The 26,470-nt window shown below is 39.0% G+C and overlaps 2 protein-coding genes across 4 annotated transcripts in view; one reads left to right on the forward strand and one right to left on the reverse strand.

Annotated features, from left to right (window-relative positions):
- Positions 1-104: 104 nt before the first annotated feature.
- ct030 (CT030 protein) lies at positions 105-2,082 on the reverse strand. Of its 2 annotated transcripts, none has more exons than XM_036934622.1 (3): positions 1,535-2,082; positions 1,112-1,246; positions 105-982 (listed from the first exon to the last, which is right to left on the reverse strand). In XM_036934622.1, exons 1-3 carry the CDS (start codon positions 1,628-1,630, stop codon positions 842-844), a joined length of 372 nt encoding a protein of 123 aa, XP_036790517.1. In that variant the 5' UTR covers positions 1,631-2,082; the 3' UTR covers positions 105-841.
- A 14,508-nt stretch (positions 2,083-16,590) lies between these two features.
- adra1a (adrenergic, alpha-1A-, receptor) overlaps positions 16,591-26,470 on the forward strand; it is a 17,557-nt gene continuing 7,677 nt past the window's right edge. Inside the window, exons 1-2 of one of the 2 annotated variants that reach the window (XM_036934615.1) lie at positions 16,591-16,827; positions 23,519-25,243. In XM_036934615.1, coding sequence (XP_036790510.1) covers positions 24,340-25,243 — 904 coding nt within the window. In that variant the 5' untranslated portion in view covers positions 16,591-16,827; positions 23,519-24,339. 2 annotated transcript variants of the gene reach the window in all.

Consider the following 26,470-nt stretch of genomic DNA (forward strand, 5'->3'; position numbering starts at 1 on the left):
GACAACATCAATGGTTGTCTGTAGAATATTGGATTTGTTTTTTCCCCATTGAGAAAACTTTGGAACACCACATGAGGGCGTGAGTTGACACAAAAGTGAAGATGGTTGTTTATAATAGCCTTTATTTGAGCTGGTGCACAACCACAATTGCCTTTCTTTTCAACATATGGATACACTCCTGATGTCATTGCCAGTGGCAATGCCTCTCAAACTTAGTCAGTAGATATCTATACCAGACACTTTGAGCTCTGTATTGTTGCGTGACTACTTTTCCCTCTTGACTCTCACAGGCCTAGCAGCACACCATATGGAGATCAAAGGATTGGCATTAATCACATAAGATACTCCTACCAGCAAACCCTACAGGAACGCACAAGTGACATTTCAACAGAAAAACAGTCAACTTTCAAGTTCAGCCACAATGTCTCAAACTCATGGTTCTGTTTATGGTTACAGTGATCAGGTATAGGACTAACAGTTGGACAAGACATTCAACTCATGCCTCCCTCACAGCACAGCTAAGTATTTTATCAGCATAGAAATTACATCCTTCTCTTTCATTGAAAAAAAAAATAGCATCCTAAGAAACACATTCCTAATTGATCCGTCAACTAAAAAAACATGTTCTTTGTTAGAAACAATAACACAAACATATCTAAACTAAATATAGTCATCAATCATAATGAACTATGGTGGTGATTCAGTCAAAGAACAACAAGTTAAGACATTCTATGATTAACAAAAACATCAAAGGACATCTGCTTTAGGACTAGATCCCTGTCTGATTACTGTATTTAACAACACATGTAAAAACAACACATGACTCTCAATTAGGAGTTGCTCAGTCATCAAAATCTGGTATATCATCATAGGAGTAACCACGGTAGCCCTTTGATGCATAGTAAGCTATCCGCAGGTGATAGAATCCAGGAAGGAAAACCAGGATTCCAATGATGAGAACAGGCACAGTCCGGTCAGCATGCTGAAACGAATGAAGACAGAAAATCTATAAAATATTCATATCTAAGGAACACACTAGAATGTGTCAAAGTTAACTGTGTGAAAATGTATTTGTTGTAAAACATGACAGGAATGTACAAATAGACTTAACTGCCATACTCACTGTGACTTCAAAGTATCCTGCCAATAGGAGGGCTCCAATGGTGATTAACAGAGAGCCAATCAAGAAGAGGCCAGTGGCCAGTGCAATGGCTTTGTATGGGACCTTGGGTGGGCTCTTTTTGAACTGTGGGGATAAACATTACTTAATAACAACATACTACAGAATATCAAACATTTTGTCATTTGTGTTTCACCAAACCATCCCAAAAGCTTTTTCCAATACTGATATTACAACATTATTTCATATACAGGGTTGATTGATGCAATAACGATATTGGACTATGTCTATAGTTACATAATGATGATGACAGATTCCCATAATTGCCATGGGCAGTTCATTTCAAACGGCCTATAGATTCCAGATATCCATTCCAACCCTACCAGGCCCATTCTAGCACACTCAATCCCTTACCTGCAGGTCAATGTAGCCGTCATCATCACTGGCTAATTTGGAGTACCTGACCTTAGTGTTGGGTATTCCATGTGTTACACTGTTGCGAGCTGTCATCTTTGCTTTAAATTACAGGAAACAAAAGTGTCACTCTTGCTTAAAAATGTTGCATTGTTCTGTTACATTGGCAGCCGATTATATCATTTCATATTGAGAAATGCTACACTGATGGCGCCCGCCTTGTCAGCCACAATGTTGTTTCTCTCGATAATTAGCCTACTGTAACCTACGTTGGAACCAAGTGTAAATAGAAAGAAGGGTACCGCCGATTCAGATAAGAAGTTAAAAATAGAGGTAGCCTAATTCTGTAGAAATCAAAACGATGGTTGGTAGTCCACCTAGCTACTCATGCTGAAGTGACTTCTTCCGTTGTTTCGTCTGTACAACGCCTGCGCAATGCGCGTTTCTGTTCTCCAGATAAGAGATGTGTATTCATTACGGAAATCGTTTAACGTTTAAGAACCAAACGAAGCAAAACAGAGCAAAACGAAAGTTTATATTACACAAAAACCATTTGCTTTCGTATGAGAAACGTTTTGCATCAGAATGGGCAGGATGAATACATCCCAGGCCCCTAAAGTGTATTGGAAGAAACCTACCCCTAAGGGGCGCTGCCGTATCACAGCTGAAAAACAATTTGGTACCGCTCAAGTGAATCACAAAAATGTAGGCTATATAGGCTATAGTATATAGGCTATCGTGGTCCTGATGTTATTTCATGTGCATTTAATAACTTTTTTGAGCGTGTGAGTTCCTCTTGTCAAAGAATATTTAAAAAACTGATGGCAATCCCTTGGATTACGTTAAGTGGCATTTCCCTTCTCTGCGTCAATTTGATCCTCCTGATGTAATGGAGGTGATGGAGATAATCGTCAAATTAAAGATATCAGCAGCAGGTCATGATGAGATTGATTACTCATTGGTGAAATCAGTGTCTTCCTCGTAATATCTTCACCAAATCTATGCAAACTGGTATTGTTCCTTAAGATTTGAAAATTGCCAAAGTTATCCCCCTCTATAAATCTGAGGATCCAAGAGCTTTTACACATTATTGCCCAATTCTGTACAAGGAAAATTGGTGTGTTGAAACATTTAAATCAACACTGTATTCTATATGAGCACCAATATGGTTTCCGTAAAAACTACTGCAACTTGTGAATAAAATCTTTAGTCGTTAATTAACAACAATGAATACGCTCTTGGCATCTTTTTAGATTTATCCAAAGAGTTTGACATGGTTGATCATGAAATATTACTTTCTAAATTGCATTATTACGTTTTTCATGATTATACATTTAATTGGTTATATAGTTATGTTCATGATAGAGAACAATGTGTTTATGCAAATAACTGTGTATCTACCAGGGCCAAGATATCATGTTGTGTACCACATGGTTATAATTGGGCCTTTGTTATTCCTAATCTATATCAATGACCTTGCTGCTGTGTCTTCTACCGTACTTCACATTCTCTTTGCTGAGGATACCAATTTGATTTTATCACACAGTAATTTTGATTCACTGATTAATGAAGCAAACTCGGGTAAGGCCACATTTTCCGAATGGTTCCAGATGAACAAATTATCTTTAAATGTTACAAAAATTCAACTTTATTGTATTCACTAGTAAGAATAAGAAATAGTGTTGTTTTTTAAAAAATTTTAAAGAGCCCGAATTTAAATTGGTGGGAATGAAACGGAACAAGTCACATCCACTAGATTCCTCAGAGTTCTAATTAATGAAAAGTTATCTTGGAAAGATCACATTACATTTGTCTGTAGCAAAGTGATGAAATCGGCTGGTATCATCAGAAAGATTAGTGGATTGGTTCATCAGGCTTGTGTCCTAACTCTATACTATAGCTTAATTGACCCATATCTCATTTATTATAATATTGTCTGGGCCAGTACATATGCCTCTTACCTACACAAATTATTCATCATACAAAATACATTTGAAAGACTAGCCACCTCCTCTAATTACCTGGCTCCATCTGCACCTTTGTTTAAGAAACTTGTCTATTTACAACATTAATGTATGCCAATTATGCACTTTCATCTACAAATACTCCTATCTCCCAGACAGTTTACCTAAACCCTTGAATGTATTCTTCCAGACTAATTCTGAAATCCATCTATATTACACAAGACACTATGATAACCTTCACCCTCCCTACTGCCACACCTCACATTTCTCTATCAGATACAGAGGTACCATACTCTGGAATTCTTATCTTCACATTGCCAAAACCTCATCATCCCTCAATAACTTCAAGCGAAGACTGGGGGTCAGCTTTATGAACCAAACTATCCAATGATCCCCTCCATGTAGCCTCACTCTCTCTCTCACACACACACACACACACACACACACACACACACACACACACACACACACACACACACACACACATGTTTTTTCTTGTTTTCCTGTTTACTGGGTAAAGTATGTAGAATTATAATTAATATGCTTTGTTATTTTTAACTGATTGAATAAAAAAAATGTAAACTTATATTTGTGGTGTGGTTTTCATATAATTACCTTTGGGCTTCTAACCTCACCTGCACACCGTTTTTTCCTGTTTTTTTATCTGTACTGTTTTGTCTTTTACTTATTTTCTTTGTTGTGAATAAATAAATAAATAAATAATTCAAAATAAACTAGGCTATAGGCTACCTGGCATTCTTCTCGGCAGAAGATGCTAGCTTACTGGCTTGGAGACACTTACTGACAATGTCATTATCTGTCTTTTCATAAAATCAATAGATCTATCACATGTAGGTTTACATAATGTGATACTGTCAGTGATGTTATTAGTTAGTTAGTGCTGAAATATTCAGTACATTGTGATTTAGTATTGGTTTTAGTTGACAGCTTTCCCTACATCGTCTTCCCATGCATTATTTAACTTATAACCTTCACCTTGAGGTAGCTGTCAGATCATACATGATTATACATGTTCGCAGTATAGTGCATAGTCATGACTCATTTATTTTGTATGCACACAGATACAGATATCTTAATTTGATGATCCTGTTGTTGCAGGAATTTTCCTGCATGGCAGAAAAGCAAACTTGCAGTGCATTCAAGGTTTAAAAAGGCTTCTAAGGGACGGTACGTTATTTATAATGATGGATACCTGGAGAAAATATTACCTCTCTGAAGTGAAAATGGATGGCCCTCCCTTCAGCAAAATATATATCTTTATATGCCATTTAACCTCACTCCTAGGACAGACCAGAGCCTTAGATATGCCGTTTTAGAAACTGTTCTTTGTTTTTTAAGCATTACATGGCAAAGTAGCCAGAAGGTTGTGGATAATACAGACCACTGCAGACAACGGTAGGGGTGAAACGATCTCAATTATAATAAAAGCACTACAAACTATGAAACTATGATCTTATTTACAGAACCAGTTACAACTGAAGCATCTGATCATCAATGAATTTGAGAAAAATACATTTCTTTAAAAAAAAAACTCTAGTAACTCCCCATCCCGGGTCCGGGAGCGTAATCATCGACTGACACTAATTAGCATAACGCAACGGACATAAATATTCCTAGAAAATATTCCTATTCATGAAAATCACAAGTGGAATATATTGAGACACAGCTTAGCCTTTTGTTAATCCCCCTGTCATCTCAGATTTAAAAAAATATGCTTTACAGCCAAAGCTAGACAAGCATTTGTGTAAGTTTATCGATAGCCTAGCATAGCATTTTGTCCAGCTAGCAGCAGGTAACTTGGTCACGGAAATCAGAAAAGCAATCAAATTAAATCGTTTACCTTTGATGAGGTTCGGATGTTTTCACTCACGAGACTCCCAGTTAGATAGCCAATGTTCCATTTTTCCAAAAATATTATTTTTGGAGGTGAAATAGCTCCGTTTGTTCTTCACGTTTGGCTGAGAAATCACCTGGAAATTGCAGTCACGAAAACACTCCATAATATCGACAGAAACATGGCAAACGTTGTTTATAATCAATCCTCCAGGTGCTTTTCAAATATCTATTCGATAATATATCCACCGGGACAATTGGTTTTTCAGTAGGACCGATTGGAATAATGGCTACCTCTGTATTTTACACGAGAATCACTCTGAGAGCCATCAGGTGACCACTTGCGCAATGTAGCCGCTTACGGGTATTCTTCAACATAAATGAGTAAAACTATGTCACAATGCTGTAGACACCTTGGGGAATACGGAGAAAAAGTAATCTGGTTGATAGCCCATTCACTGCTCAATAGGGATGCATTGGAACGCAGAGCTTTCAAAAGATGAGTCACTTCCGAATTGGATTTTTCTCAGGCTTTTGCCTGCAATATCAGTTCTGTTATACTCAAAGACAATATTTTTACAGTTTTGGAAACTTTAGAGTGTTTTCTATCCTAAGCTGTCAATTATATGCATATTCTAGCATCTTGTCCTGACAAAATATCCCGTTTACTACGGGAACGTTATTTTTCCAAAAAGGAAAATACTGCCCACTAGTCACAATCACAGCAGGCGCATATCATCAGGTAGGGTGAAACTATAATTTTCTAATTTATCCTATTTTATTCCATGATATTGTTGTAACAAAATAGATTTGTGTCGACAGTGAATAGGGCATGGGAATATAAATTAACAAACTAGGTGTCACACCCTGGTCAAAGTATTTTGTGTTTATCTTTATTTATTTGGTCAGGCCAGGGTGTGGCATGGGTTTTTGTATGTGGTGTGTATGTATGGGGATTGTAGCTAGTGGGGTGTTCTAGCTAAGTCTATGGCTGTCTGAAGTGGTTCTCAATCAGAGGCAGGTGTTTATCGTTGTCTCTGATTGGGAACCATATTTAGGCAGCCATATTCTTTGAGTTTGTCGTGGGTGATTGTCCTTAGTGTCCTGATGTCATTGTGGCTGTGTTAGGATACACAAGTATAGGCTGTTTCGGTTTTCGTTAAGTTTATTGTTTTGGTAGTGTTTGTGTTTAGTGTGTTTCTTCATTAAACATGGATTGCAATAGACACGCCGCATTTTGGTCCGACTCTCCTTCACACCTAGAAAACCGTGACACTAGGCATGCATAGCTCACCGCATGATCATCAAACCTGACTGGCCAAACTCATGTTTCTAAAAGTTAATTCAAAAGGCACTGTATAGCCTAATAAGGCATTTTTTCATTTCATGATTATTTAATTCTAAGTCATATTTTTTTACATTTCATTTTATGTAGTCTAAATGTGAAATGTATAGGCATGTTGTTGAAGTGCTGTTGTTACATGCTGAGTGTTCCTTCCAGCCTTCTAGCATGTCACAAATGCTTCAAAATTGATTTCTTAAATGACAAGCTATAGCCTTGAAATAAGAATAATATAGTCTAAATAATTAACTTCCGTTCCTTCTTAGGCTACCTGGCTTGCTCCTGACTGATTTGGAGTTAGTATGTTGTTGAATCGCCTGTTGAAATGTTGAATATCAATTGATAACAGTGGAGTGTATTCATGATGCCAAGGGAAGCCAGGCTTCCCCAAAAAATGGACCAATAAAATATTGACATTTAAATAAAAAAAATTTAACTTTCCTCTCTGTGTTTCATAATTTCCCTTGAATTTGCAAGAGGCTAAATGTTTTTCACAGGAGAATCCGAGCGAGCAAAACAGCGCCCCTCTGTCTCTCTACGTGTAGGCCGTCTATCTGATGCTGTCTGGTCGAAACGAGTATCACATTGTTGCTGCCTGTAGCATTGAAGACATGGGAAGCCAAGCAAGCTTTTGTTCTTTCTTGATAAAAATGTATAAAACATTAGCTTGTGGGCTAAACAACTGTGAATGGTCCTGGCGCAACAACAAAAAAAAAGTGTCAAGGGACACCAGCTTGGCGTCCCTCATATCAAATCCCATCGAGAGCATATGACATTGACAGAAAAACTTGATTTGTTTCATCTCCTTCTGTTGTTGTCCTCCGGTGGCTGGACTTGTGGTTTTACTTAATTCTCCATACTGGCCAATGATTATAAGGCGATTCAATATAAGTTAAGTTCAATATGTAGCTAGATGTAGAAGCCTAATGTTAACTAGCTAACGATGCCCATGAACAGAAGTTAGGCTAACAAGCAAGCGTTTTAGCCAGGTAAAAAAATATTAGCGTGTACTGTATGACAAAGTGATAGACCGTTTCGTCAACATGAAAGAGGAGGATGGCATTGGTGTTTCTCTACAAGTAGGGTGAGTCAACATGTTTTTCTACTCGCATGAACGCGCACGCACACACACATGCACACAGAAATCAGAAGTATGGGCATCCACATATTTAGCTTAAGTTGATTGGACTAAATTGTTTTTGTTATCTTTTAGTTGTCACTGTATTAGACTAATTAGAGTTGATTTGATGATGTTGAAATGTTGAAGTTGAAATGGTGCTGGAATAGTGGAGGCAGCTCTTGTTTTCTTTGCGACTTGTGGTAACTCTCTGTGGTTCAAAATCAATAATTGTTTAGTGGTCCAAGAATGTCGGCTTCCCTAGTGATTTTATCCACGCACCGCAACTGATTGATAGTGACAGAATCACACATTACTTCCCAAGCATAGTCAATGTTTTCTCTCCTCAGGTATAGAAGGTTGTAGCGCAGCCTCTGAATGCCATACAGACAAACCCATATGATATCCCATATGTATCGGAGTCACATCTTTCCCTGGAATTTGACAGTTTGTTTCAGTTTGTTTCTAGCACAAAGCATTGCGGACTAAAGCATTGTAATAGATCGCTTTATATAATCAGGCCCATAAAAAAATATATGTCTAAAAGCCCTATGCTTTTAGACATTTTCTTTATCAAAGACCACAATACCTTCACATACTCCTCAATTTCAGCCCTGTTTTTAACTTAACACTTTACTAAACCATTCACTGACACTGAGATATTTAAGGAGTGCATGGTGACTGAAGGAATTGGCAGACAAAATATGTGGATAGTAGACTAGAATTTTGTCTGTCAAACTTATTTATCTTTTTCTTGAATAGGAAGAAATAGGTTCCAACACAAAGCCCCTCTTGTTCTTCGTAGGCTAAATTACAATTAAAATGAATCCATTTTAAATGAAGCCATCTCAAATTGGCCTACTTTCAGCACCTGCGCTGTCCATCTCTGTGGCTGCCAAATTCATAGTAAATTATGTAAACATGGCTTATTGTGAGTTCAATAACTCTGGTAATTAGCTTCCTTATGGGCAAAGAAAACATATTGTTTTATATTACAGCAGTAACAAGCTTACCTCCGGTCATCTTCACTCTCTCCCTCTCAAACTGAACAGGACATCAGTAGGCCTGGTCCACACCACAGATAAAGCATTTTTTGGACACAATATTTTGTTGTTGTTATAAGAAGCCCCTGAAGTTGTTATAAGAAACCCCTGAAGTGACACTGGTACACAGCACAAATAGGGCAGGCCAGGGCTTACGATTGGCAAAGCCTATCACTGCAGTGTATAATGCAATGTAGCCTAGTTATATATACACCATCCCAGCAGCGCAAAAACTCGGGAAGGAAGTACATTTTCTTAGAAATATTACTTTGCCCTGCGCTTCTCCGAACGTGCTCTTCGTGTTTGCCTATAGCCTATAGTATAAGCTATGGATCATTTGATTGAGACCACTTTAGGCGCACTTGATATTGTGCTCCCAGCAGAGAATCAGGAATGAGAGGCTGCAATGGGCACACATCGAGATATAACAAGCAACTAATTCTCAAACACTGAGCAATATGACTTTTAATCGATTACCAATTACATGACCCTCCCCTGGACTTAATAAAAAAGTACTAAACCCTCTCCCTGACTGAAATGTAAAAAGCTTAACCCTCCACTGTTTTCCACTGGGTAACAATTGTGTAGATTTGGACTTCTCCCTAAAGTTTGTAATTTTCACTTTGAATTTTCAAACTTGATTTGCCCTAACAAAAATTGTATCAACCCCTACACAAATGTTTCATTAATTATAATCCACATAATAATTTTCATTTCCTTTTGTTGCAAGATTATTTTCCTGCCGTAGCCAACTGGCTCAAATGAAGATCCTAGATCTGTATGAAAGAAAGTCAAATCAACAGATGGTAACTGTATTAGAACCTCCAGCTACTGCATCTGTCACTTCCTGTTGTTTGTGTGAATAAAATTAAGAAGCTCTGTTGAAATAACAATCAAAACTGTGCAGGGATCACCTCCCACCCCTACTCAAACACACACACACACACACACTCAAACACACACACACACACACACACACACACACACACACACACACACACACACACACACACACACACACACACACACACACACACACACACACACACACACACACACACACACACACACACACACACACACACACACACACACACACACACACACACACACACACACACACACACACACACACACACACACACACACACACACACACACACACACACACACACACACACACACACACACACACACAAGCCATCAGTTGCAGCTCAACAGTCTTTGTCAATAAACATGAAATGGTGCACATTGTCATAGTAATCCATGTTAGAAATTCATTTTCATACGATGACAACATGTCAGATTGAATTGGCAATTACTGTTATCTGAAATTCTTATCTAATATGGTTATATCACATCCTTTGCCCTGAGGCTTGTACTCAGATATGGATTGATGTGCTTAAATATACTGTTTCTCTTATTCAGGGCAGTGTCTCCTTTCTCTTAGATATCATTTTTCATCTCTGTATATTTCTCCCATATACTGAATAAACCAGTCTTTGCAGGGTCAATCTTGTCCAGAGCTCTGTGTTCTGTAAAAATATCAATGAGCCCTCTAATCAATTTATTAACTGTGATACGATAAGTTGACTTTTTCAATTAATGGTGATATTGAGTCAACAAAACAATTAAAGAACATCACTTCCCAGAATATGTTGTCGTTGTTGACCTAGGCTGTGTCTCAGACAGTGTTTAACAGACTAGAAATGATTTGATTATCTATCCGGTGTCTGTGCAATAAGAGATGTGACTGATCGCTCTGCACAGGTCAATAAAGTAGATACACTTGGTGTTGTCTGAGAAGAGAAAACAGGGCAGAGGCAGACAAAGTCTACTCAGGTTACCTGATGATTCAAACACACAAAGAATAACAATACTGCACGACTTTTACACTGATAAATAATTGATGTCGTTGCAGATGATAGAGGGAAATTGTCTTCCTTCCTTTAAAAATACTATACTATTCCACATTGCCCCTCTGGTCCTGGGAAAATTGGACCATCAACACATAGACAAACTAGAGAGCCCCGTTTAGGAAGGGGTGTCTGATAGCATCCTCACAGTACAGCCCTCCAGCTAGCTAGCGGGGAAACAGTGATATGAGCGCTTTGCCAGGGTCACACACAGCGTTCATGGAGTAAATGCTCAGATTATGAATTATCTTACGGCTAAATGTGAGTCAAACAGGGAAGATTTCATTTAAATATCTGAGGACTCGTTCCACCGCTACTGTGATAGACTCATCAGAGTTGCTTTGTATGAAATAAATGAATCTCTTCTCTGGCAAGTTATTAGACTCTTGAGACAACACGTATCCACCTGGACACACACGTATGACACGTACATGCTGCTATTTGTGTTGTCATCACACTTTTGAAGTGAAAAACAATACAAGCTTATTCCTTGATGTTCTAAATGTTGTATTTTATAATGCAGTACAGCATATACAGTACGGTGCCTTCAGAAAGAATTTACAACCCTAGACTTTTTCCACATTTTGTTCTGTTACAGCCTGAGTTCCACCCGATCTACACATAATACCCCACAAGGTCAAAGTGGAATTTCGTTTTTTAGAAATGTTTACAAATTTATATAGAATGTAAAGCTGAAATGCCTTGAGTATTCAACCCTTTTGTTATGGCAAGCCTAAGTACGTTCAGGAGTAAAGATGTGCTTAACAATTCACATAATAAGTTGCATGGACTCACTTTTTTTATGATTACCCCATCTCTGTTCCCCACACATACAATTATCTGTAATGTCCCTCAGTCGAGTAGTGAATTTCAAGCACAGATTCAACCATAAAGACCAGTGTGGTTTTCCAATGCCTCACAAAGAAGGGCACACTGAATATCCCTTTGAGCATGGTGAAGTTATTAATTACACTTTGGATGGTGTACCAATACACCTAGTCACTCCAGAGGGGAAGGAAACCACTCAGGGATTTCACCATGAGGCCAATGGGGATTTTAAAACAGTTTACAGAGTTTAATTTAACAGTTTAATTAACAACATTGTAGTTACTCCCCAATACTAACCTAAATGACAAATATTCCAAAACATGCATCCTGCTTTCAATAAGGCACTAAAGTAATACTGCAAAAAAAATGTGGAAAATATATCAACTTTTTGTCCTGAATACAAAGCATTATGTTTGCGACAAATCCAACACAACAACACTGAGTACCACTATTCATATTTTCAAGCATGTTGGTGGCTGCACCATGTTATGGATACGTTTGTTATCGGCAAGGACTAGGGAGTTTTTGGTGGGATAAAAAGAAACAGAACAGAGCTAAGCACAGGAAAAATCCTAGATGAAAACCTGGTCCAGTCTGCTTTCCACCAGATACTGGGAGACAAATGCATCTTTCAGCAGGACAATAACCTAAAACTCAAGGCCTAATAAACACTGGAGTTGCTTACCAAGACAACATTGAATGTTCCTGAGTGGCTTAGTTACAGTTTTGACTTAAATCGTCTTGACAATCAATGGCAAGATGTCTGTCTAGCAATGATTAACAACCAACTTGACAGAGATTGATACGTAATTTTTTTAAATAATGGGCAAATATTGTGCAATCCAGGTGTGCAAAGCTCTTCGAGACCGACCCAGAAAGACTCAGCTCAACATGCTCAACATGCTCAACATGCTCAACATGTATTTACTCAGGGGAATCAATACTTATCTAATCAAGATATATTAGTGTTTCATTTTTTCTTGGGGTGTGAATACTTTCTGAAGGCACTTTAAATTATGCATTGCATAGACTTTTTCACCATTTTCTGGTATAAATTTCTGGTAGTGCAGAGAGCGCAAACAAAAATGTCTGTGGGAAACATTTATTTCCTTGTATAGAATTTTTGAGTAAACAAAGCTACTAAAATGTATCGGTATTGTTTAATTAATGATGGCCCAACAGTTCCTTCTGGAATTTGGTAATGGAATCTTAAATAATGTTGTATTGATGTGAAACTGATTCAGAGGATTATTAGATAATTACTCCGTGATCAGATAAAACAGATGGTTAGACTTGATGGCAACCAATACTTCATTTACATTGACTTCATGTTACTTTTAACATAAAGATGTAATGGCCATTTTAATTGGAAAAATATTAGTACTGGTATTTTTATTTCTGTTTCAGGGTGTAAGGCATTGATTTTCCTTTTCAAATCTCACTCATTAAGACTCAAAAGACATGACACTAAAGCCAGTAAAACACATCAACATAGTAACATGATTAAACCATGTGTGAAACCAAGCCCTAACTCACGCAAGAGTCAGTTTGTCAACATCTAAAATAGTTTGTCATTGGTCCAAAGGAGACGTGAAGGGTTGTCATTTTAGATGATAACCACGAGAGCATTTTCCCCCCACAGTCAGTTATAGCATAATACCAGATGTGCATAGCCCCGGGGATGTTTGTGTATGTGCAGCAGTCAGGCAGCTGCAGCAGGGCCATAATTAGAGTCCTGTTTGGGGGCAGAGTTCCATCGGCAAAAATAATTAGGGCCGACTTCATTACAGCAATTCAGACAGTGCCATGACTGGAAATGTCAAACACAGAGTTCTAAAATCCCACGGCAAACACAACCGCAGAGGCAGGCCAAAGTGAAATCAAAGATCATTTTTTAAAATTCCGCGTTTACAACAATGACAATAATAAGCAGTATCACTATGGCCCGATTAGAAACATATGAAAGGCATAGGATTTTGGGCTATAGGCTAACTATGGGCACCGGGCCAAACTAACACTGCAGTTGATTCACTCACGGAGCGGTGGCCAGTGTTAGTTTGTTTGGCTCTACCCAAGCAGGGTTCATCTCTTCCTACTGAGCTGGGGTCGTTAGTCGATGCTCCCCATAGCCGCCGTTACATAGATAGAACGTTTTAAATTCCTCTAAAATGGATGGAAAAGGTGAAATTAGCTAAAGTGAGGGGTTCACAGAGAATGAGATATTCACTGATTTGGCTCTTGTACTTCTAACCTGTTGAATATTATCTGACAAGATAATGTTGGTTTTCAAGCCTGCAAGAATTTCTTCCTCATCTTCAATCTGTCTGCCCATGTGAGGCTTGAACACACTTCAACCAATGATGCACAAGCCTGTCTTTTTTTCTACCTGAGATGTTTTTGTGTGTGGGTGGAGGATTGGCTGGTGCGCTAACACATTTCGTCAGATTCCGTAAGGCTTTATTCTCGGTTCAAATGGATGACTAAGACTGTCACCTTCCTGTGTAAATGTGAAGACCCGGGTATCTATAAGCGGCTGCTGGACAGATGTCCATGATCATACAATGTCATCTAACATTTTGAAGGCTCTTGCAGCTGAAACTGAACTACATTATTTTTTGTCAGTAAATCCAAAAGAGGGTTGTGTGCTCCAATCAACTAATAACTGTGTTTAAAATGTGTATGTATGTGAAATTTGAGGAGTTGTCGTCAAGGAACATATTTGATCGACAACAAGAACATCTCTAGCGGAAGTCATTAAGGTGAGTGTCGGTGTAAATGGCAAAATTTGTATAAATGTTTAGGCAAGATATGTCCCTCAGTTAAGTGTAATGTTCTCTAACTTGATTTTAAAAACATCAAAACTCAGCAGACTGAACGGCTCAGACTGATAATTGCCATTCAGACAGGTCTTTTACAGATGGAACTTGACAAGATGAACAGACAGACAGACACAGAGAGAGAGAGAGAGAGAGAGAGAGAGAGAGAGAGAGAGATGGGGTGGAAAGAAAGGGAAAGAGAGATACAATCTGTTATAGTAATAGTCTGCTCTTGTTCTAACATTTAGAGAAATCTCTCATCTCTAACCAAATTAATCTCATAAGATAATATACCTTGATCCATGCACAGCACAGCGCAGCACAGCACAGCACAGCGCAGCACAGCACAGCACAGCGCAGCACAGCACAGCGCAGCACAGTTATTTATTTAAAATGTTTAGCATGTGTTCATAGTCCATCATTCAATTTAATGACGTTCTTGGTTTTTTTTTAATCACTGATAATATCTCATCAGTGAATTAAAATGTTAGATGTTTAGTAAGGAAGGGTCAGAACAGATTTGCTCTGCAGCAACCCAAATGTGGGAAAGGGAAAGGGGATACTTAGTCAGTTGCACAACTGAATGCATTCAACCGAAATGTGTCTTCCGCATTTGACCCAACCCCTCTGTGCAACCCAAATTTCATCACTGCTAAATATGTTTATTATATGTTTACTAAATATGTTTACATACAGATGTAGGATCTTAATTTGAGCCAGTTTGCTACAGCAGGAAAACAATCCTGCAGCGACAAGAAATGGGAATTATTATGGGAATTATAGTTATTGGACATTTTTTGTAGTGGTTGATGCATTTTTCGTTAGGAACATTCCTGCAACAACAGGTTGATCAAATTAAGATACAGCATCTGTAACAACACTCTTAGAAAAAAAGGTTATATCAAGAACCTAAAAGGCTTACGCTTTGAATAACCCTTTTTGGTTCCAGGTAGAATCTTTTGGGTCCCATGTAAAATCCTCCACAGGATTCAACATGGAACTCAAAACAGTTCTATGGGGACAGCCAAGGAACCCTTTTGGAACCCTTTTTCTATGAGTGTACCATTGCTAGTCATTTTAAATGATGATGAACAACTAGGAGTTGTCATGGTGATGTACTGTAAGCGCTGTGAGGGGAAAGTGAATCGTCCCCAGGCAGGAGAAGCAGGTACTGAGAGGTGGTTCGCTGCTCATCTGCTTGTGGGGGAGAAAGGATTCTTTGCTATGATACAGTATCACCCTAAAGGCTTGTGTTGGTGTTGAATCTTTATGAGCTTGAAAACAAACAAGCTATGGACAGTTTACAATGGATGGTAGAGAGGGGGGGGGGGACTAGGAGTAAAGCACAGCATATCGATGAAAGTAATGAGCCTCAGATGAATTGTTGAAGCCGAAGATGGTCAGATGGTCTTTTCAGGGACATCTATCCCTGGTAAAGTAATTTATCTTCAGTGCCCTAACTACAGTCATCTCTCACTGTAGGGCTCAGATATCGTACAGTTCCCAGCACCCCATAAATATCTTACATCTGGAACCATTTGAGATAAGATTTCAACCGCATGGCAGTTTGTACTATTTGAGGATTTATCCATGTGTGTCAATGTCTTGTTGCTTATTGTGTGTGTCTACGTCTTTGTGTTTGTTTGAGGCCCATGGGGGATATGAGACTAATATATTTAATCCACAACACATAAACACATGTTTTGTTCTACAGCTCTTCTAAACTCTTTGACCAGCAGACATCTTTTTTAGCATTAAAAACACAGTGGGGGGCGGGGGGGTGCCTCAGGCATTTTCCAGAACTTTAGGTCTTCTTTATGGACTCTCCACCGCAATCATTTTGAGTTTAATGTAACATAACTGTAAACCAATTCATTCAAGAATAAACAATATACATTGTCTCCAAACCAGTTTCATTCGATTCCTTAGTTCGACCGTGCTATAATGAATCATAATTTTCTGGAAGCCATGAAATATGGCTGTGCCATCGTTGAGAAATCGCTGGGAAAATCTAAAGTTTTGTATAAATATTGATGACGCATGGTATGCTGATTTGTGGAAGGAAGCTGAAATGTATAGGCTATAGTGGAGGCGGGGGGGGGGGGGGGGGGGGGGGGTGAAGGGGTGGTAGCAATGACTCATTTCGTAGTCATCGTTTCAAGGAGTAAATGCTCTTGAAGAGCAGCACTTAAATGGATCCAGGGCTTTCCATTAGGAGCGCACTTGGCTATCTGAATTAATATCCGATACCTCACCTCGGTCGAGAAAACGTAGCATATCACAAAAGCCCGCAGTTATTAACACCCTGTCCTTTTTACACCTTACAATGCTCCTTTTTCATCTTTCTTTTTGCTTTTCCGTATACTTGACATTTGTTGCTGTTCAAACCATCCGGACAAGTGTCAAGAGTTAGGTGAGTAACGGTCCAGTGAAAATGTTTGATTGCTTTGGTCAATGGGATCGATTTTTTTTGAAGAAGTAACTCATTTATTGCAATCTATTTTTAGTGGATTGTCAACAGATATGTTATTAATGTTTTCATGTATTGCATAGGCTACTTTGATGTACCGTATTGGAAAAATAGTCTAAGGAGAACGAAATGTAGACTAGTATTGGTTTAAAATTACATCCAAGTATATTGAAAACAGTTCAATTTATGAGAATCACAGTTATGGTCAAAAAGACGGAACATCTACTCGACTTTTTCATTCTCTCATTATTCTTATTATTTACAGAAAGAAAACGTTTCCTTCTAGTGTCTATAGACAAACTTTGTCATTTTCAATACTATTCAATAACCTAACCAACGTTAGATATGTGGCGCTTTTGCAGAGCCTAGATTGTGTAGTTTACATTTGTACAATGAAATAATTCTAAAACCTATAGCCTATGTGCTTGCTACAGTAGGCTATAACGATGTATGAAATAATATGTTTAATTGTTTGTTGCGTTGCACCTTGCATTAGCCTTGAAGAGCAAGCAGTAAGGAGAAACAGTCCATAGTTAGGCCATGGCTTCCATGGCTTCTTTCTTTCTTTCTTTGCAGAGGAAATAGTATGTTGTTCTTATAAATTGTGAATTTGTATTTATTTTATGTATTTTTCCCACTGGGCCTACTGTATATTCATTGTCTTCCATCAGTTTTTCATGTAATAGAATTGAGCTGTGAGAGGTCACCACAGAGTCCATTAATGTATGAAAAAACAAAGTGTGATTACTGAGCATTATACAATGGGTGTGTCTAATCCTGAATGCTGATTGGCTAAAACCGCATTCCAGCTGGTGTATATTCTACAAATGACCACCTGCTAAATCTATGATGTTAAAATGCCTATTTACTCTGTTCCATTTGACTGCGAAATCCACTGTCTCATCAGCCCAGCCAGGCAATTTATATCTCCACTACAAAGAACATCTAGCCATTATCTCATCTTTTAGACTAAAATGTTGTTTTCAACAGCGGAGATTAGTATAAACATTGCTGTCTGTCTCTCCGACATTTGCAACATTGCTTCAATATTCATATTCGATCTACGGCTGTCGCATAGTAATGAACTTGTCACGAGTCGGGATTACACAGACAGGCAGGCAGCTTTTGTCAGCCAGTCGAAATCATGAATAAGCATAATTTTCTGGATATATACAAAGAAAATGAAACAAAGTGCAGCTAGTTTGCAGTCTTTCCAGCTTCAGTTTCAAGGAATTGTGTTTGCTGTGTTGTTGTCTATTTCCTATGAACAATAGTGTCCTGACGAGGATCACATTTTCTATACCAGGTGAAATCGTGCCTCATTAGCGCATCGTTATTGATGTATCCAAATAAATTCCACTAGAAAACAGCTTAAACAAATGCAAAGGCAGCTACTTTGTTTTTATTCTGGCTGCACTGTTTGACGTGACAAAGTTAGCCTTAGTTGGCTAGCTAGCAAGCAAGGGATAAGTATGGCAATAGAACATTTAGATCAAATAACTGGGTCGTGTCCATAGATACAGAACAAAAACGACTGGATCGTGTCTCTGGCAACTGAACCGATAGAAAGAACGACCAGCCAGCTTGGGTAGCAACCCTCGATTTGTGTCAGGACTATATCTTGTGGAAGGATGAAATAGTATGAATAAATGAATCAAAATAAGGTTTGTAATGAAAATATGTAAATCATTATTTGAATATGTTGGTAACTCGTTGTATAAAAGTGATAATGCCCTCGAAGCCAGTGTTCGGAGGATATATTGGCCACGGTTTGCTGGCCTCCGACTTCGTCTCGGCCTAACAACACCCGCGCCAATATATACTCCAAACAACGGCTTCTCTGGCATTATGACTTGACTAGAGCTAATGGTCGGAGACAGTGAATACCACCATACTACTGCAATAATGTGATAATTGTTCATTAAAGCGTACCAGTAATTGTGATGTAATCATGAACAGAATGGATGTCGCTTTAGGGGCAGTCATGTCTGCCGTTATGTGGACACACTGTCTCAGGTATAATGTAATTCTTTTACCATCCCTAATTTGAACAAATCCTAACAGGCACCATTTAGAGGGGGTTGGCTGTCTGTGCAGCTTGCTAGACACAAACAATCCTTGTTTTCTTGATTTGAGTATAATGTCTTTGCGGTTTGGGTTTGTGGTAATTTATTGAGGCATTTCATGTTACCTGTGCACATGAGTCTGGTATGCACCTAATTTCTAACATCCAGATGTTGCTTACAAGGCACTATGCTGAGGGATACTCATTAAGTAATGCTTTCATGTGTGACAATGATGCAAATGTCATTGTTGTTTATTCATAAGTTTGCCATGGGCAGTTTTTTATTTGTCGCACGCGCTTCAGTGGCTAAAATCAGACACTGTCTTAGCACCCTATATTGCCCTGAAATCAAATGAGCACTCTCTCATCCTGCTAGTACACTACCCAAGTAAGTATCTGTGCATTAGAGACATTTCTAACGCCTAGAAAACTCTGATTCAAACTCCCATTCACCAGCTATGCAAACATTATAATGTCAAAATACGTTTGTTGATCACTAAAATTAACAGTTTTGCTGAGAAATTATCTTCATTTACTCCTGTCACGGTTGGTATGTGCTTCCAAAAAAGGTCTAAATAAAAATGAAATAAAAAATGTACAAGCAAATTGACTATTCGGCACCTCCAATTTATTGAGCTGTTGTAGACTTCCGACCTGTGAGGGGCAGTAATGAGTGATTGGAGGTGCAGAATATGTTTTGTTTTTGGGTTGCTTGTACATTTTTATTTAGACCTTTTTTGGAACAACAAACTTATTTAGACATTAGAACGCTTTCAGAGCTGGTGAATGGGAGTTTGAATCTGAGCTTTCGGGGCGTTAGAGAGGTCTAGAGATACTGGTTCAGCACCTATATTGCCCTTAAAGCAAATGAGCACTCTCGCCCTGCTAGGACACAAGCCAAGTGCTGTTGTGTGTTATAACCCACACCGTGAGTAATATTATTGCACCATCCCAGTGTTCTCTCCAGCAGCACACCACACGCAGGAACTAGTTGGAGGTGTGAATGTAAGTGGCATCTGGCTGTACACAGGAGTTCACCAAGCTGCTTCAGCAGCTGCTCAGCCAGTGTGGAGCAGGACTCTGTAGGGCACAGAGGAAAGGTCACGCTGCGGTAATAATAATATGACGGAGGAGAGAGGGGAGGAGGACAGTAAGGGACTAAGTCATGTTTTAATTTAGACCCATCACTAACGGTCCACTTTCACCTATTCTGTATGGTAATGGATGGTGTGCATACAAAGTACAAGATAATTGGTTGGGATACATAAACCTTGACACTGATGGATTTATAGTCTAAGAGCTGCACTCAGATGAACTTCTAATGTCACCATCTAAGTCAAAGCTGCTTATCATAACCCAATATAAACCAAACTAGGGCTGTTTCCATCCACTTTTAGTATTCTACTGTGTTGTCAGGCATTCGATCAAATCTACAGTATATTCCATATATGACGTCCATGTACCAAATGCCATTGAGCAGCAGAGACAAGGCTGATGAGATTAATTTTACATCAGTCAGACAGTGGGTGTTTTCTGTGGGACATTGTGAAAAATACATGTCGCTATGTCCTCTATTATGAAAGTATACTCTTTGAAGGCGAAGGAGAGACAGCTCGAAAGATTGTTGAATCACCACCATACAACAAAGTCAAGATGAATTACAGTGCCTTCAGAAATGATTCACACCACTTGACTTTTTCCACATTTTATTGTGTTACAATTTGGGATTAAAATTGATTTAATTGTCATTTTCTTCTCAATGAGCTACACAAAATACTCTTAATGTCAAAGTGGAAGAAAAATTCGAACATATTTTTTTAAATTATGGAAAATAAAACACTAATGTACCTTGATTGGATAAGTATTCACCCTCCTGAGTAAATACGTGTTAGAATCACCTTTGGCAGCTATTTCAGCTGTGAGTATTTCTGGGTAAGTCTCTAAGAGCTTTGCACACCTGGATTGTACAATATTTGCCCATTATTCTTAAATATATTATTCAAGCTCTGTCAAGTTGGTTGTTAATCATTGCTAGACAGCCATTTTCAAGTCTTGCCATAGATTTTCAAGCCGATTTAAATCAAAACTGTAACTAGGCTACTCAGGAACATTCAATGTCATCTTGGTAAGCAACACAAGTGTATATTTGGCCTTGTGTTTTAGGTAATTGTCCTGCTGAAGGGTGAATTTGTCTTACAGTGTCTGTTGGAAAGCAGACAGAACCAATAATATGATGGAGGAGAGAGAAGGAAGGAGGACAGTAGGGAACTAAGTCATGTTTTAATTTAGACCCATTACTACCCGTGTGTGTTTTTTCCACCCATTGATTCCACTTTCACCTATTCTGTATGGTAATGGATGGTGTGCATACAAAGTACAAGAGAATTGGTTAGAATACATAAACCTTGACACTGATGGATTTATAGTCTAAGAGCTGCACTCAGATGAACTTCTAATATCATCATCTAAGTCAAAGCTGCTTATCATAACCCAATATAAACCAAACTAGGGCTGTTTCCATCTACTTTTATTATTCTAATGTGTTGTCAAGCATTCGATCAAATCTAAATTCCATAGATGACGTCCATGTACCAAATGCCATTGAGCAGCAGTGACAAAGCTGATTAGATACATTTAACATCAGTCAGACAGTTGTTTTTTATGTGGAAGATCTTGAAAAATAGAGCACACATAGCTATGTCCTCTATTATGAAAGTTTACTCTTTGAAAGCGAAGGAGAGAAAGCCAGCTGTGAGTCTTTCTGGGTAAGTCTCTAAGAGCTTTGCACACCTGGATTGTACAATATTTGCCCATTATTCTTTTTTCAACTTATCAAGCGCTTTCAAGTGGGTTTTTGATCATTGCTAGACAGCCATTTTCAGGTCTTGCCGTAGAGTTTCAAGACGATTTAAGTCTAAACTGTAACTAGGCCACTCAGGAACATTCAATGTCGTCTTGGTAAGCAACTCCAGTGTATATTTGGCCTTGTGTTTTAGGTTAATGTTCTGCGGAAAGGTGAATTTGTCTTCCAGTGCCTGTTGGAAATCAGACTGGAAAACTAGGTTTTTCTCTAGGATTTTGCCTGTGCTTAGATCGGTTCCGTTTATTTTTTAAAAACTTTTTAAAATTAATCACAGGTCCTTTGTCGATGACAAGCATACCCATAACATAATGCAGCCACCACCATGCTTGTAAATATGAATAGTGGTAACCAATGATGTGTTGTGTTGGATTTTCCCCAAGCATAACGCTTTGTATTCAGGACAAAAAGTTAATTTCTTTGCCACATTTTCTGCAGTATTACTTTAGTGCCTTATTGCAAACAGGATGCATGTTTTGGAATATTTTTTATTCTGTACATGCTTCCTTCTTTTCACTCTGTCATTAATGTTAGTATTGTGGAGTAACTACAATGTTGTTGATCCATCCTCAGTTAACCTCTATCACAGCCATTAAACTCTGTAACTTCAAAAAAAATCACTATTGGCCTCATGGTGAAATTTCTGAGCAGTTTCCTTCCTCTCTGGCAAATGAGTTTGGAAGGGCACCTGTATCTTAGTAGTGACTGGGTGTATTGATACATCATCCAAAGTGTAATTAATAACTTCACCATGCTCAAAGGGATATTCAATGTCTGCTTTTTATTACCCATCTACCAATGGGTGCCCTTCTTTGCGAACCATTGGAAAACCTCCCTGGTTTTTGTGGTTCAATCTGTGCTTGAAATTGTATGTGTAGGGTACAGAGATGAGGGTAGTCATTTGAAAATCATGTTAAACCCTATTATTGCACACAGAGTGAGTCCATGCAACTTATTATATGACTTGTTAAGCAAATGTTTAGCTTATTTAGGTTTGTCATAACAAAAGGGTTGAATAATTATTGACTCAAGACATTTCAACTTTTCATTTTGAATTCATTTGTAAACAATTCTAAAAACATAATTCGACTTTGACGTTATGAAGTAATGTGTGTAGATGGGTGACACAAAACCTCAATTGAATATATTTAAAATTCAGGCTCCAACACAACAACAAAATGTGGAAAAAATTCTAGGGGTGTGAATACTTTCTGAAGGCAATGTATACAGTACATTAAAGGATATGGCACACTGCATGTCTTAAGACAGATGAATACATTTTTACGTCATAAAAGTCAGCAATCAAATCCAATTTTATATGGAGGCTTTCCTTCTATTCCATTCTTAGGCTACACAGATAAATTGAGAAAAAGGGACAGATTTGCTCAGCATTTGCAGCAGGTGCAAAAGTCTGCACCTGCTTTTCTTTCAAAAAGGAAATGAATTCAGGACGAGAAAAGGGATTGTATCTCCCATACAATGGGACTGGATAGGGGCCAGATAGGTAATTTTAAGCAGCTAATGATATTGAAACACGTGGCTGAATACAAATTGTGGCAGTCTGAAAATGTTTTAAAAGATGTAGCGACTTGTCTTACTGAGGTTTGATTTTGCATGAGATCTGTTGTGGTGGTTGGATGTCATACCAGCTTATACTTAGTCTTACTCAGACCAAAGCATCACTGTGGCTGTATCTCTTTTTTTTTCAGGGAGAGTCATGCCACAGATGCACAGGGACTATTCAACTCATCCACATCCAAGCTGAGGCTGTTCCCACTTTCAGGAGGCTTGGCCAGACTTGCCCTGGGACTGGCCTGTCACCTGTAATAACCCTCCTACCTCCTGACTCCTACTCTGGCTAGCGGTCTGGTGTGGAGCTCAGGCTCAGTGAGAATACCTTTCAGCATTCTCTTCCAGTTGGATTGAGCCAAACTAAAACCAAACTACTCAGATTGCAGATTGTATATGATTCACTGTCCTCTTCCCACTATTCTACATTTTTGATATGACACAGACTTGCCCTTGTACACTTTGAAGTAGGTATTGGGAAGATCAGAGAGATCGACCTCAGAGCTATGCCTATGATCATGATCCTCAGTAACCAAATACGACTCTGACAGGTCAGACTGTCAGAGTCAACTCCACACTCCATCAAAGATCTTTTGTGGTCTCCAACTGCATTTTACCTTGTGGCTTAACATCAAGCACAATCTCAAAATGGATTATGATTTCTGTGTTAAATAGCATTCCTCTGCATACACAATGTGTGTCTCGCTCAGTGTTTAAAACAAGAACATAGCTTACTATTTTTGATTCATCTTAATTGCTCATTAGATTGAGACATCATCAGTCAAATTATAATTTGACATGACAGTCTTAATGTGATCCTTATTTTAATTATTTTAATTTCTCAGGAAAGTGCTCTGATGTCCTTGTCTTCTCTCAGCAAACATAACTGTCTGCAGTCTGTTTATCAGTCTACTGTTACAGTACAGGGCAGCACAGTGTATCAATACTGTATAGAGAACAGATGGTTCCTATAGCAGACAACATGAACATGACCCCAGAGCCTCCGACACAGAACTGCTCCAACTGCAGCCAGGCATTTGTCCCAGAGCTCAATGTGATCAAGGCTGTGGTGCTGGGACTGATACTTGGGACCTTCATCATATTTGGGGTTTTTGGGAACATCCTGGTTATCTTGTCGGTGGTCTGTCATCGACACCTACGCACAGTCACACACTACTTCATTGTCAACTTAGCGGTGGCAGACCTCCTGCTGAGCTCCATCGTGCTTCCCTTCTCTGCCACCTTTGAGATCTTAGGGTACTGGGTGTTCGGACGGCCATTCTGCAACGTGTGGGCAGCGGTGGATGTGCTGTGCTGCACAGCCTCCATCATGAGCCTATGTGTGATCTCAGTGGACCGCTACATTGGGGTCAGCTACCCGCTGCGCTACCCAGCCATCGTGACAGAGCGCAGGGCACTGCTAGCTCTGGTGGGCCTGTGGGCTCTGTCTGTCACAATCTCCATCGGCCCTCTGTTTGGCTGGAAGGAGCCGGCGCCTGAGGATGAGTCTATCTGTAAAATCACAGAGGAGCCTGCCTATGCCATCTTCTCTGCTGTGGGCTCCTTCTACCTCCCGCTGGCCATCATACTGTCTATGTACTGCAGGGTGTATGTGGTGGCCCGCCAGGAGAGCCGGGGCCTGAGGAAGGGGCACAAAACAGACAAGTCAGACTCAGAGAGCATCACACTGAGGATCCACCGCGGCAACACGGCTGTGTCTGAGGACGAGGCCCTGCGCAGCCACACACACTTCGCCCTGCGCCTCCTCAAGTTCTCCCGAGAAAAGAAGGCCGCCAAGACCCTGGGCATTGTGGTTGGCTGCTTCGTGCTCTGCTGGCTGCCTTTCTTCCTGGTTCTGCCCATAGGTGAGTGTTACCCATTGTACCTAGGCTCCGTACCTTGTAGACCGTGCTCCACAGCTGCTGTGTCATGCTGTTAATGCCACCTCCTTTTGTATCTACCCTTGGCAAAATAATTTATGAGGGTTTATAATTAAATTGCATTGCAGAGATGGATGTAGGAGGGAGTGTGGGATGACTCCCAAAATAGATGTTCACAACAGTCTCATGCAAGCCTTTCTTATGTCATACGGTATCAACCATAGAAATAGAACAAGTTTATTTATGTGTGTTATAAATCAGTTATTTTAGGCTATGTGAGGTTGTTGGATGATGTAAAATGTAGTCTATTGTCGCATTAATCAATAATGGGCTGCATCTGCAAAGATGTACTTTCATTGATGACATGAATTAAAACTGGTTTACAAATAGAAACCATCTGAAGTAACGCAAATGTATGATTAAAAAGAGTACACTAATCAAAGTATTTGTTTGAGCTGTGCAAAATGTCAATCTTCTCTTCACCCTTATGTTATTTTACTTGTCATACATGACTGCTTTTGTCTAACTTAACTACCAGACATTTTTTTAGTAGTATATGCAGTTGAAGTCAGAAGTTTACATACACTTAGGTTGGAGTCATTAAAACTCGTTTTCCCACAAATTTCTTGTTAACGAACTATAGTGTTGGGAAGTTGGTTAGGACATCTACTTTGTGCATGACACAAGTCATTTTTCCAACAATTGTTTACAGACAGATTATTTCACTTATAATTCACTGTATCACAATTCCAGTGGGTCAGACGTTTACATACACTAAATTGACTGTGCCTTTAAACAGTTTGGAAAATTCCAGAAAATGATGTCATGGCTTCAGAAGCTTCTAGAAGCTACATAATTTGAATCAATTTAAGGTGTACCTGTGGATATATTTCAAGGCCTACCTTCAAACTCAGTGCCTCTTTGCTTGACATCATGGGAAAATCAAAAGAAATCAGCCAAGATCTCAGAAAAAAATTGTAGACCTCCACAAGTCTGATTCATCCTTGATAGCAATTTCCAAATGCGTGAAGGTACCACGTTCATCTGTACAAAAATAGTACGCAAGTATAAACACCATGGGATCATGCAGCCGTCATACCAATCAAGAAAGAGACACGTTCTGTCTCCTAGAGATGAACGTACTTTGGTGTGAAAAGTGCAAATCAATCCCAGAACAACAGCAAAGGACCTTGTGAAGATGCTGGAGAAAAC

Source organism: Oncorhynchus mykiss, chromosome 11 (genome assembly GCF_013265735.2).
Source record: "Oncorhynchus mykiss isolate Arlee chromosome 11, USDA_OmykA_1.1, whole genome shotgun sequence".
In the NCBI taxonomy this organism is placed as follows: Eukaryota; Metazoa; Chordata; class Actinopteri; order Salmoniformes; family Salmonidae; genus Oncorhynchus; species Oncorhynchus mykiss.